The following is a 14,458-nucleotide window of genomic DNA, read 5'->3' as shown; positions in this document are numbered from 1 at the left end:
CCATTCATATATACTTTAGTTCTTTAAAGTGCAATGTGTTGCATCACAAGTGAAAAATAAAAGTGACTGCCTTAACTCAAACCATTAATATTATTTTAATGTATTTTTTGTATTTACTTTTCTTGCCTTCCCACCGCCAATACTGCACTAAAACAAGCAAGCCACCAAAAAATTCAGCTGTGCCATTTCGGAAAAACTGGGGAAAGAGGAAGGTAATAGCAAGACCTGGTTTCCTGTGGTATTGTTGGGTTTATGAACAGTTTCATTTTAAGCACTCTTTTCAACTGCAAAAGTAAATATTGCTTAGGTACCATGGAGCTATGGAAAAACCTCAGACTGACAGATAGAAAGGTAGATATCACCCCTCATGAAATAAATAGATTCAAGAAGCCTGGGATCTGGCATCTCTGACTGGAAAACAGTTCTAGGGACAAATGCTGAAAGTGGAATGATTATCATGTAGCTGTAAACAAGCTGAAGTTGGTTTTCAAAGTTATTGCAATACTGTCAGATCTGGAAAATTCAATTTGTTGTATCATTTGATATTTAAGGTCTTCTAGTTCCACCTTAAATTAGCAGAATGCTTTTGAAAGATTGCTTTCTGGGAAGCAAGGACAAGTCCAAACCTGAGGCAGGAGGCAATGCCTGTTTATCCATCCCCCTGTCCATTCCTTGCTGCAAATGACTCCACTGCTCACAAAGAGAGACTGAAAAACGTAAGTGTCGTTTTTTAAAAGTTCAAGGTCTTAGAGGCGATATGATAAGTATAAATGAAGGATATAAAGGACAGTGAAAAGGATTATTCTCACTGGACACTAGTGTTATAACAACAGCTAGGAGGATCACATTAAAAAAAAAGATACATTTAATTTCAGTATTAGGAAAACTATTTTGATGGTCAGGTCAACCAGATAAGGGACCTGTTTGTCTTGTGATGTTCAGTAATTATGGCATGATCACTAAGTATCTTTAAGGGAATGTTAGATTACAGAGAAAAAGTAGTATAGGTTCCTTCTTGTTTGGTGGGTTAAGCTAGATGATCCAAATAGGTATGTGCCATCCCTATATTTAATTCTATAATGCATTGGAATCTTAAGGTTAATAGGGCTAAAATTCATCAATGTTCCTATTTTAACATTTTTATAGTACCTTAACAAGTCCATGTTAGTATTTTAAACACTTAACAAAACAGAAATGATGGTTCTTCATGGCAAGAATTTACAAATGGGAACCCTGTCAAGATGCATTAGATTAATTTAGATTGAAAGCCCAGTCTCCTTTCAATGTTAGCTTTATTCAAGTTGCACAATTTCCTTCTGTGTGGCATGGTGGTTATAAGGCACACAGATGTTGCCATTCTATAGTTCTTTACAACCGAGATCTAGTCATTTGATGAAGAGAGCAATCATGCAATAACACTCCTTCTCTTTCCAAACTCTAAGAACAAATGTGTTCAAAATGACAGATTTTAATAGATGTAATATATAATGTAAACTCTAAGAAACACCACACACATTAAACATTACCTTCCAATGAATCTAGGATAACACTGAAATCCTCCATCCCAGCAATTATACATATCTATCTCCTTCATTGGAAGGAAATGTCTAATATGTGTGATATTTCTTAAAGAGTTTACATTATATGACTGACAAAGTTCACTTCTGTACATTTTAAAAAAATATAGGAACCAAGTGCTGAGAAATCATGCTAATGGGAGAAGAATAAGAGCCAAGGTAAAATAAACCCAACATTTTGTGGTGCTTCTTTTTTGTAAGGTAGCCTAATTTTCTCTCCAACACCGTTACATTTTCTTTCCCCTGTGAATGCCAACAGATAACCAAATATAAAAGTAGCAAGGTATCATTTGCTGAGCATTATGACTTTTTTCCAAGATATCAGTTAGTACTTTCAAATACATACCGATTATTATGAAAATGGTTAATTTTCTAACATATCACATGGCCATGGCAATTGAGAGATGTGCAAATAATTCATTTTTTGATTACTGGTAATATAAAAAAATTGAAATAAAAAAATCATTTGAGGTCAACCAAAATGTTTTGTTCTAACTGAAATAAAATATTTCATGATGTTTGAGTATTTTATGTTAATTTTTTACACAAAATAAAAGTGAAGTAAATTTGGCAATAAATCATTTTGAATAAAAAAATCAAAGATTTTTGATTTTTTTAATTGAAACTATCCATGAATATTTCCGTCACCCCAAATTTGCATTGTTTGGTGAAAACCAGTTTTAGATGAAAAATTTCACCCAGCTACTACTACAGCAGAGAGTAAGATGTAAAATGCTATTGACCTGGAAAGCACTGGTAATATTATACAGTAGTAAGATTTAAAAAATAAGAAAAATAATTCTCTACAGGAGATTAAATTAATGTATTTTTATCCAGAGCTTACTGGTTATTGCTTCATGTCTTTGGAAATTATATACCGGTCTGGAAGAATTCTAATTTTACTTATTTATATTTTTGATGAATAATATCAATGTTTACTTTTAAACTCTTAAATTTTTTTATTGCTTTAAATTTTCAGAGTTGTGAAAAATTACAGGTGTTCAGCATTTTTAAATTTAAACTATCACTGTTTTGGGATATAATGGGGGTGCATGTCAGACAATAACTAATTAGTGACAGTAGATGTTGAAATTCAAAAAAATTAAAACTATATAACCATTAAAACACAAACTGTCGACATCACTTGTCAAAATATAGGAAGTAAATATCCTAAAATCAAACTAAGTTCTCAAGCAGCATTCTTCTGACTTTGCCTGTCAATTTTGATCAATAGAAATATTTTCTCATTGGTTTTTACGTGTATGGTGAAATGGAAGTTTACCAACATTTACAGATTTAAAAAAAAAAAAATCAAATCCTTCCAAGTATAATTTATTTGACTTAACTAGAAGGGACTAGTTCACATAATAACTATATAACAAAGTACTGTATTACAATATCAATTTTAAAACAAGATGAAAGTTGCCTCAATGTTCCTAAACAGACCTTTCTTGGAGCAAGGTTAATACTGATACTTTCATAAATATATCAATAGAAGATATTTCATCTTCACCAGGTCATCAAATAATTGTCATCAGGTTTTGGAACTTTCACTTAGAGTGAAATCATGCCCTACTGAAGTGAACGGGAGTTTCCCCATTATCTTCAGTGGGGCTAGGATTTCACTGTAGGAAATTAATGTGTTCAGTACATGATATCGTGTCCTAGAACATCACATTACACAAAGTTCTACCTGGTACCACTTATTTTTTCCTATTTTGTGGATGTGGGGTGGACTCTGCCTTAGGGACAATATTGATCTAATAGCAGTATAAAAAAGGTGAAGGTGAGTCACAATTGTTGTAGTTATGATTCTCTATTGCTATTACCAGGAAAACCTCATATATAGCATTTACTGATATTCCATATACAGATTATAAGTATCATACCCAGAATGCTGCTAAATGCATCATCTCATGGAAATGAAACCTGATCTTACTCCTGTGTTCAAGACTTCTGTGAGGTTCAATGCACTCCCTGCTAAACAACTGAACTCTTCAACTAATTTTTAAAAATAGTAATAATAGAGCTAGTAGTAAAAATGAGAGACTGGAAGAAATGATTTCATTAAAAGTCTCTGTCAAGTTTGACAATAGACAATATTTTGGTATCAATAAAGGATCAGATTCACTCCTATGCAGAGGGCCAACACAAGATATATGCAAAATGTAAGTCCTAGTTGGAGTGCTTAAGTGGGACTTGTATAGTACATTGGTCTTGTGCTGATCCTCCACATGAGGGGAAATTTCATCCCAAAAGTGTAAGACATAATGTGAATTACATATATCTTATTCATCATGGCAATGATCTGCATAAGAAAAATATTTTTTATTCACAAAGTATTGCATATGGCTAAACAAAGTGTTCTGATTGATTCTAGCTAAACAAAAAGAAAAGGAGTACTTGTGGCACCTTAGAGACTAACCAATTTATTTGAGCATGAGCTTTCGTGAGCTACAGCTCACTTCATCAGATGTTTACCGTGGAAACTGCAGCAGACTTTGTATTGTTTCATATTCTCTGTGTGTATATAAAGTCTGCTGCAGTTTCCACGGTAAACATCTGATGAAGTGAGCTGTAGCTCACGAAAGCTCATGCTCAAATAAATTGGTTAGTCTCTAAGGTGCCACAAGTACTCCTTTTCTTTTTGCGAATACAGACTAACACGGCTGTTCCTCTGAAATCTAGCTAAACAGTGTTTCATTCAAACCATATTCCAGCATAGATCAAGGGTCCGGTTTTCCATTCCATTTTATTCTCCACCCCATTTGACTTCAGGATAAGGCAACAAGACCCAGATTCTCAAAGATATTTAGGTGCCTAACTCCCATGGTGCACATCCATATATAGTTCCAGCATGAAGTAAACCTTCACCCAAGTTTAGGATGAAACATACATTAATCTTTTGTCTGCATGACTCCTAAAGGACATTAAGCCTAATACCATTCCCACCTAAATTTGTCAGACATAGGGTTGCCAGTTCTGGTTGGATATATTCCTGGAGGTTTCATCACATGACAATGTTTAATTAGCTTAATCTTTAATTCCTGGATACTCCAGGACACTCCTGGAGGATTGGCAACCCTAGTAGACATGAAATAGGCATCAGTTGCAAGCAGGAGCCTGGGCTTTATGTATATATTCCCCCAGGAAAGATGATCATAAGATGTATTGGATCCATCTAGACAAGGCACCTGAAACAATTAAAATGCTTAACTTTAATTGCCTTTAGCAATCTGCATTTTAATTATTCCTATAATACCCTGGAAAATAATTCTCAAAGAACAGCTCCTTTCTTTGCTCTGGCTGACCCAATGGAGACAGATGAGAGGCTTTGGCTTACTTCTGCCTCACATGACAATCTCTTTTGAACCATGCCCAAATGTCAGACAGGATAATATACTCTACAGTAAATCATGTCACAGTCTTTCAACTGTGCACCATGCCAGGCTGCAATAAACACTCTAATTTAAGGTTTCACATGCCAGTAATACATTTTAACGTTTTTAAAGATCTCTTTCTATAAGTCTATAATATATAACTAAACTCTTGTTGTATGTAAAGTAATAAGGTTTTTAAAATGTTTAAGAAGCTTCATTTAAAAATTAAATTAAAATGCAGAGCCCCCCCACCGGACCAGTGGCCAGGACCCAGGCAATGTGAGTGCCACTGAAAATCGGCTTGCATGCCGCCTTCAGCAAGCATGCCATAGGTTGCCTGCCCCTGGAGTAGATGGTCTGATTGATCTTTTCCATCTGTAATTTCTAGAACTTTGCTAACACATGTTTCTGTGATCAATAGCTTTTAAATGTGGCACAGGGAATTTCACCAGCCTTTAAAAAAGGGCATCATAATCATTAATAATAATGACTTAGGTGGGATTTTCAAAAGTCCTCTGCACTGGACTGAATTTGCTTCCATTGAGCTCCAGTGGAAGTTTTAACATGGCTTTGAGGGAACAGAGATAGGCCAACTCTGAATGCTTTTGAAAATACCTGCCTGATCTACTTTCTCTAGCACCTGTATTCTTAGGGTGCGCCTCATTATGAAACACAACCAAAAGAAAAATTAAACAAATAATTCTAGCCAATTTAAAATCTTGCATATCCATATTATTTTGAACATACAGTAGAATTATCACAATTTGAAGATTAACCCCCCCCCAAAAAAAACAAAACAAAAACAAAACAGAACTGATCACTGAATATTGTTGCTTTAAACTGGTGCAGAAGGGACACTTTTTGGTACTAGGACATGACCACATCAAATTAAGTCTGAATTTAAATGACCATGATAGAAATTGTTCAACATTTGTAATGAAAATAGACTAATAAAAATGTCACTCATTCTTTGATCCTTCATTCCCCATTAGAACATTTTTAAACGTAAAAAAAAAAGTTCCTGATAATTATATTTACTATTAAAGCACATTTTACATGTGTTTAAAGTCTACAGTGTGTATTATTTATACATATTCTCTCATTTTATAAATCTGTTACTGATGTGCATTTTTCACACATACATATACACACACACCAGCCCAAGAAGAACCCCGGATCTGAACCACCTTAAAACAGTATAAAGGAACTGTAGAGGAAAACCATGAATTAGCCCTTTAAGTTTTACAATGAGAGGGTGTTTTTATTGCTAGGCATTAAGTCCTCAGACTTAATTTTGCCAATATGATTTCATACAGATTAGTCACCATTAGAGGAAAAGAACACATTAAAAATGTATGCACTTAATCATTAGACACACTTGGGATTAATAAAAGCACACGTAGATCCCAATTCAGCCAAAAATATGTTTACAATATCTACACCATGATCTAAATACTGTTCTTGCCTCGCCTCAAGTTAGCGCAAGAAAAGGTGGAAGACACGCTAAAACCACTGCAAAAGCAGCAGTGCATGAATACAGGTGGACAGATGGAATTCCTTTACAGAGTACAGAAAGAAGCAGATACACTTGGCCAATGTGAACAATTATGATTATTTAAAGGGCAGGGCTGTGCCAAAAGCTAGAGTTAGTAGACAGTATACCACCATTTATAGTATGCATAAGACAGCTCTGATTGCAGTGAGCATATATTTCATGGTGCCCACTGAGCCAGTCCCTTGTTTGACATCCTGACCTGCAATGGTAAGATGTTGCTGATGCCAGACTTTCATTATAGCGTGTATGCCTATATGCAGCTGCTCATGTTATATAACTAGGATTTATCCCAGTGGTAGACCTGCCAATACAATTAATTCTTCAGGGTTTCTACCATCTTGCATCAGTTTTCCCTATCTAGGAGCCAGACAGCTTTTGCACTGAATATCTCAATATCTTTAAGCAGTACTCTAATCAGTGCTAGAAAGTGTGACTTGAGGAAGTATTCGGTATTGTTATGTTGCTAATAGTTTCCCAGCCTCCATATTAGCACCAAAAAAAATTGCCATGCACATTAAGAATTATTTTGTTTCATGAATGTTTCCTAGCAAATGACTCACCCTCCTTCTTCTGAATATTTGTGACCAAATGCAAGGATGTCAGACGCCCTGCCGCTGCCATCACATACCACAACAGGAACAGGCGGAGTGTCTCGTAGGTACTCCAAGACAATAGAGATAACATTGGGCCCTCCTTCCACAATAAGTGCCACCACTGGAACCCCTTGCCCAATTCCTGGAGTAAAAGAAAGAAAAGGGGAAAAAAAGAAAAGAAAAAAACCCCAAAACCAAAAACAAACAAAACCGCAAAGCCAGCAAACCAAATAAAAACAACAACAAAAGAAAGAAAAAAACAAGCTGAAATTACTGCATACTAAATATATATTGGTCTCTTACAAGAAATGGTGTTAAGAGATTCATAGGTTCATAGATTTTAAGGCCAGGAGGGACCACTGTGATCATCTACTCTGACGGGCTGTATAATATGTGCCATAGGATTTCCCTGAGTTAATTCCAGTTTGAACTAGAACAGATGTTTTCGAAAATCATCTAATCTTTGATTAAATATTCCCACTGATGGAGAATCTACCACAAGTTGTTCCAATGGTTAATGACTCTCACTGTTTTAAAAAAAAAAAAAAAAAAAAAAAAGAAGGTACCTTATTTCTAGTCAGAATTTTTCTAGTTTCAACTTCCAGCTTAAAGGATCTTCTGATACCTTTGTCTGCTAGACTGATGAACCCTCTTTTATCAAATTCCTGTTTCCCATGTAGGTACTTACAGACTATGATCAAGTCACCCCACAACCTTCTCTTTGCTAAACTAAACAGATTGAGCAACTTGAGTCTCTCACTGCCAAGCATGCTTTCCGATCCTTTAATCATTCTCCTGTCTCTTCTTTGAGCCCCCTGCCATTTTTCAATGTCCTTCTTGAAGTGTGGACACCATACCTGGAAACAATACTCCAGTAGCAGTCAACCAAATACAGAAGTAATATGACCTCATTCTCAACATTTGTAATGCAATTAGATAGGATTCCTCTGCAAAAGAGGCAACATTTATAATCAGTCAGGAGACTGATGTGGTTTGACCAGACTCACCTGAGTGAAAAAATAGTTGTGTGTGTTATATCATTAACAAAAGGTTCTTTATTTGTACAACTTGTACTGCTTGTGCCTTCTTAACCAGTGGAGGCTGGTGATATCTGAAATGGGGTATATAATAGAGGGTTGAAAATTTCCTGTCAAAACTGCTTTTTGATGAAAAACCAGGGAGATTTTTTTTTTAAAAGTGTTCTCTTTCTGTGGAAAATTTGGATTTTTAATCAAAAAACCAAATGCCCACAAACTGAAATATTTCGATCGGGAAATACCTCCACAGAGCACCAGGAGAGTTGTAGTTCAGTTGACTCATGACCCCTTTTTCTTCGACTGGCCAGGCTCCCTTGCCAGATTACCTTTCCTATGATGCACCAAGGCCAGGGACTCCCATGATGGCCAGGGAACCCCATGATGTATCACCTCCCACCTCCTAGAGTAGAGACCATGGTGAATCATGGGAGAAGTAGTCTGACCACGGAGCCCAGCCACTTTACATGCATAAATGCAGACTAAAACTTTATCTGACTTTACCTTTATCTATTTCAGCAAACACAAATGCTGTCCTACCATCTCTGAGGACATCTTCAGTGTACTTAACTAAAGCCATAATCCACTGTCAATCCATGCGCCTTATTATTACTAACATTTATCATTTAAAGGAGATGTCATGCTTATTATGCTTTATAACTATTTAAGTAGATATAATATAGTTATAAATAAAAACTTGCTTGAAATTATTATTACTGTTTTATTTATATTACAGCAGCACCCAAAACACAGTAGGTGCTGTGCCTGCCATACAGGAAGACCCAGTCCCTCCCTTGAAACACTTAGAGTCTAAAATGACAAACAGGCCAAATGATGAAGCATGGGTGAAAAGGTATAATATACAAGCAAAGTGATTAACAGTATGATTAGCACACAGCTAAATAGCTCCACATCTGCTTTGTACGTTATAAACTATCCCCAATTGCTTCTCTACCATAATCATTATTAGTTGGTTAATTTCTTGTAAGTAAGGCTATAGAGGCAAGTCAACAGAATGATATTTGAATGACAGAGGATGATTAAGAACCTTGAATAAAAAAAAGACATAAGTATGATGGACTAAATTATGCCTAGTGTACATCCATTCACTTCAATGGATTTAAGCCACGAATGAATATATTTTTGACAGCCTTTCACATGGTTGGAAAAATACAATTATTTTTATCATGCATAATATTAAACCACTTAAAAGTAAATTTAAAAATTAAGAATAAAACACATTTTTAATATAAACTGCTAAAAGAAGAAATTTTTTCTTGCTGAGGAATTGGTGGAACCTTGATACATTTAATAGTACACATCTGACATCAGAAGACGGGCTAACTAAGCATTCCTAATTCTTTATTGCTACTAGATGACAACAGACATATTATTTACAAGTGATTTCTAATTCAAGAAAATTGTTCATGTACTACAGCAATTGACTGCCAACAAAACAGCACCAATAAGAAGGCACACTGCACAGTATATTTCCCACTGAACAGCATCCCCACTTAATCACTGGACATCTTCACAGGTGCTATTAGAGAACCTTGTTAAAATTCTCTCACCAAATTAAAAGGAAGGTTGTTAATGCTACTGTTTTTGGATTCAACTTCTAGACTTCCAATTAATAGAGCAATGTAAAGCTTTCTGAAAGTCGAAAGGATCAGTGTTCTCTTCTGCTTATTTACATTATTTTCTTCTTATAGTACAGTATATGGCTAATGTTTTATGTATTCCTTCCTCTACAATTACTTCCTCAAGAAATTAATTCCTTGATTCTTGAGCAAGAATCCACCTCAGCTGCCTTTTCCTCATTCCTTTTTGCTCTAGATGTGAATGACAAGGCAGATATAAAAAATCATGATCAACGTGTAAATAATTTATTGGAATCTTGCACCAACATTCTTTTTCTGGAGCATAAACCTCTCCAGCTGGAAAATGACCTTCCAGTCATGGAGAAAAGGTACAGTAGATATCTAAAGACCTCTTACTTACTAATGTTGAGTAGTACCTTAAAGGATGGATAATTCCAGAGAAATCAGAGTTACTACAACTATGAACACTGCAAAGGAACAACATCTGTGGTAATTATTATTTGTGGTAATTATGTACACTGCAAAGGAACATTTCATGTGGCTCAGGACAGTTGCATATAAATGGAAACATATCATTCTGAACAGCAGAGTATGCATGAGGAGAATATTTAACTGATCTCTTTCACTGAATGGGGTCAATATGATGCATTTTAAGGAGTGCATAATGTGAACTAGGAGACATTTCTTATAGTGGCTGTGTAACAATACTCAAACATATACCAGCCTTTTGAATCAAATGCTTATTGTATCATAGAATTTCAGGGTTGGAAGGGACCTCAGGAGGTCATCTAGTCCAAGCCCCTGCTCAAAGCGGGACCAATCCCCAATTTTTGCCCCAGATCCCTAAATGGCCCCATCAAGGATTGAACTCACAACCCTGGGTTTAGCAGGCCAATGCTCAAACCACTGAGCTATTCATTCCTCCTGTATCCAATTAGAATGCAGTAACATTGGAACAACACTGCTTTCACTCTGAGGTTGGATTCCACAGGAGGAAAACGTATTTTCTCAAATGTGAAAAAAAGCAAAAGTTCACAATTTGGTTAGGAGGAACACTAGACAATAAAGCCTTCAAACAGATTTGTGCATCTTCCTTCACCCTGCAGGAAGGATTGATCAGTTTTGGTGGGTTATTCTGGATATCCATCAATCTGCTAATTTTAACCTTTTGAATTATGATGATTATTATTTACAGTTGAGCAAATAATTTTCAACAAATAGTTTATCTGAAGAACTTAATCTCTTTTTGGCTCATGAGTTTGTTATTCAAAAGTATTCAGCAAATGTGTATTTCTTTAAATCTCTGTTGACTGATGTACAACAGTTTTCTGCAAGTGTCCAAGCTGGGTTTCACTGTGATTAGTCAGATGGCATTGTTTACTTTCCCCTGATTGTGAAAACACTTCCAGCAAGAATATACGATTAAACAACTTTAGGTTAAAAAACCCAACATTCCTAATTAAAGTAGTAATCTAGGTGATATTATTGTTTCCTTTCCTTTGGCATTTAAAGAGATGAGACTCATAAATTTTAGACTTTCCTGTTTAACTTTAATTCTGTCCTATACCAAATATGAATGAATGAGAGATTAAAACCTAACTTTCACAATTGACCCTGCAGGTTCCTTTGTGCAACATCCTGCATCTAGGAAAAGATTTAAACACAAACCTGTTTTTTGTGGGCTTTATTATGGATGTTTTATAAATTCTGCTTTTGCTTTATCAAAGAGAGGAATTACTTTTCTTGGTAGGTTTCTTCATTCTCCATAAACTGCAAATAGTTTGAAAAGTGACACAGACTTCTTGAGTTTGGGGAGCAATACATTTGGCACTTGCTGCAGGGATAAAATAATGTAATCCTTTGGGGGAAGAATCTCATTTTAAAACCAATTTATTCTAAAAAACTCCAATTGACATTTCTTCGGATCCAATAGCATAGCAATCTTCAGAAAGGATTACTGAGCTGAGTTAGATTTCTGAGCTCCATTTCTCTGAAACCTAGCTCTATGGGTGTCTCATTATTATTAATAATTATCTGCATTAGAGTACCACCCATAATGTGGCAGGGACTTTCCACATATACAGAAAGTCTATTCCTGCCCTGAACATTTTACAGTCTAAGAAATTCAGTAGACAAGACTGTATTATCAGTGGAAAGCAGTGCATTCTCATTTCCTCCATGATGCCCTCCACAGCACTTTAGTTATATGTTTTATTGTATTCCATTTCACTTGTTCATTAACATAATAATTTAGCTGCCCTTATGAAGGAGATTTTCCTTTCAAGTACAGGTTGACAAGCCACAGGCTGATTTCATTAGATTATATAATCCAAGGAAACCTTGGATTCATTTTAGCCTTTAACTATTTGGGAATTGCTAACAAATAGAGAGACTATAGTGAAAAATGTCATAGTGTAGGAGAGAGTTTGTTTAGGAACAATAATTTCCTAAAGAGATCAATGCACCATGTCATAACCACCTTGTATACCAGAGATTGCTAGCTATCCTTTACATGGCTGTCATTCTTTCCTTATGAACAATGCATTTCAAGGTCAAGATTCCAAGACCCAGGCAAATTGGGAAATATCAGAACATGATCTTGACAAGTTGTGTTAACTAATAGAACGATTTAAATATGACTTTGCAGGGAAACATTGTGTTCAGCTTTGTGTCAGATGGTCGTGGGTTTATTGAAAAGACATGTTGAACATTGAACTATTTAACACAATCCTCAAGCTGCAAACAAGCCTTTGTGGGTGGGCACCCTATTACTTGATCCTCCAATACTGGCACAGAACTTTTAGAGGAAACACTAGAGATCATGATGTAAAGAGAGCCTTTCACTTCCAAAGATCAGTATTTTTTTGTTTGTTTTGGTGTTCGTGAATTATTTTGGCTGCAGTAAACCAGGTATTTTTCCTTCATTTATCTCCTGTGTCATGAATATCCTGTCTTCCCTTGGTTTCAGATACAGTTGGTTAATGCATTTTGAATTTTCAGCAAAATATTTTTTTTAAACTCATTTTGGTGCTTTGCAGCCACCTCAGAGCTGGTTGAAACTTTCTGGATGATTCAAAATATATTTTTTCACCATTTTCCAACAAGCACTCTTTTCAACAAATTCTTCTCTTCTTGTGTGCCTCTGAATTCTTAAAGACTCTTCTTTGAAGAAAGAGATGTCATAGTTACTTTCCCATCTAGCAGTATCTGCAGAGAACTGGTTAAATTCATGGAGGTTAAATCCATTAATGGCTATTAGCCGGGATGGGTAAGGAATGGTGTCCCTAGCTTGTGTTTGTCAGAGGGTGGAGATGGATGGCAGGAGAGAGATCACTAGATCATTACCTGTTAAGTTCACTCCCTCTGGGGCATCTGGCATTGGCCACTGTTGGTAGACAGGATACTGGGCTGGATTGACCTTTGGTCTTACCCAGCATGGCCATTCTTATGTTCTTATGTTCATAGCCTAAATAGTCAATATTCTGAACAATCATTGAGTTCATCACAATGGGGATTACTGGCAGGTCTAATTATGCTTCCAATTCAGTAAAAAAACTAATAGAATGTTAGGAACCATTAGGAAAGGGATTGGTAATGAGATAGAAAGTATTATAACGCAACTATATACATGTAAATCCATTCTACACCCACACCTTGAATACTGCATGCAGTTCTGGTTGTCCCATCTTAAAAATTGATACATTAGAATCTGAGAAAGTACAGAGAAGGGCAACAAAAATAATTAGGGGAATGGAACAGCTTCCATATGAAGAGAGAGATTAAAAAGACTCAGACTGCTAAGCTTGGCAAAAAGATGACTGAAGGGAGATATGATAGATGTCTGTAAAATCATGAATGGTGTGGAGAAAAAGTGTTATTTACCCCGTCACATAACACAAGAACCAGGGGTCCCCCAATGAAATTAATAGGCAGCAGATTTAGAACAAACATAATGAAGTACTTCTTCTCACAACATCTAGTCAAACTGCAGAACTCATTAACAGGGGATATTGTGAAACCCAAAACTAAAACTAGATTAAAAAAAAGAATTAGTTCATGGAGAGGTCTATCAATGGCTGTTAGCCAAGATGATCAGGGACGCAACCTAGGGTTGCCAACTTTCTGACTGCAAAAAACTTAATACCCCTGCCCTGCCCCTTCCCTGAGGTCCACCTCTGCCCCACCCCTTCTCTGAGGCCCCGCCCCTACTCACTCCATCCCCCTCCCTCTGTTGCTCACTGTCCCCCACCCTCGCTCACTTGCTCATTTTCACTGGGCTGGGGGTTGGGCTGCTGGAGGGGGTAAGGGCTCTGGCTGGGGGTGTGAGCTTTGGGGTAGGGTCAGGGATGAGGGGTTTGGGGTGCAGGAGGGGACTCTGGGCTGGGGCCAAGGGGTTCAGAGTACGGAAGGAGGCTCAGGGTTGGGACAGGGGGTTGGGGTGTAGGAGGGGGTGTGTGCTGGGGGGGGAGTTTGGGGGCGGGAGGGGGCTTATGGCTGGGGCAAAGGGTTGGGGTGCAGGAGCGGGTGAGGGGCGCAGGCTCTGGGCAGTGCTTACCTCATGCAGTTCCCAGAAGTGGCTGGCTTGTCCCGCTAGCTCCTAGCCTCAGGGGTGGCCAGGGGTCTCCATGCACTGGCCACATTTGCGCCAAGGAGCCAGAGGGACATGCCGCTGCTTCTGGGAGCCATGAGGAGCCAGCTGCTGCAGCCAACTGGACTTT

The 14,458-nt window shown here is 36.9% G+C and overlaps 1 protein-coding gene across 15 annotated transcripts in view; it reads right to left on the bottom strand.

Moving 5' to 3' along the window:
- Positions 1–14,458, bottom strand: part of TRPM3 (transient receptor potential cation channel subfamily M member 3) — a 618,857-nt gene that overhangs the window by 128,095 nt on the left and 476,304 nt on the right. For 14 of the 15 annotated variants that reach the window (XM_075128732.1, XM_075128737.1, XM_075128735.1 and 11 more), the window contains one exon: positions 7,073–7,247. In XM_075128732.1, coding sequence (XP_074984833.1) covers positions 7,073–7,247 — 175 coding nt within the window. Of the gene's footprint in view, positions 1–7,068; positions 7,248–14,458 lie in introns of those variants that run through there. The other variant, XM_075128741.1, reaches the window with a different exon arrangement.

The sequence above is a fragment of the Caretta caretta genome, chromosome 5 (assembly GCF_965140235.1).
Source record: "Caretta caretta isolate rCarCar2 chromosome 5, rCarCar1.hap1, whole genome shotgun sequence".
NCBI lineage: Eukaryota > Metazoa > Chordata > Testudines > Cheloniidae > Caretta > Caretta caretta.
The sequence above is the reverse complement of the archived record's forward strand: the minus strand, read 5'-3'. Positions and strand labels throughout refer to the sequence as shown.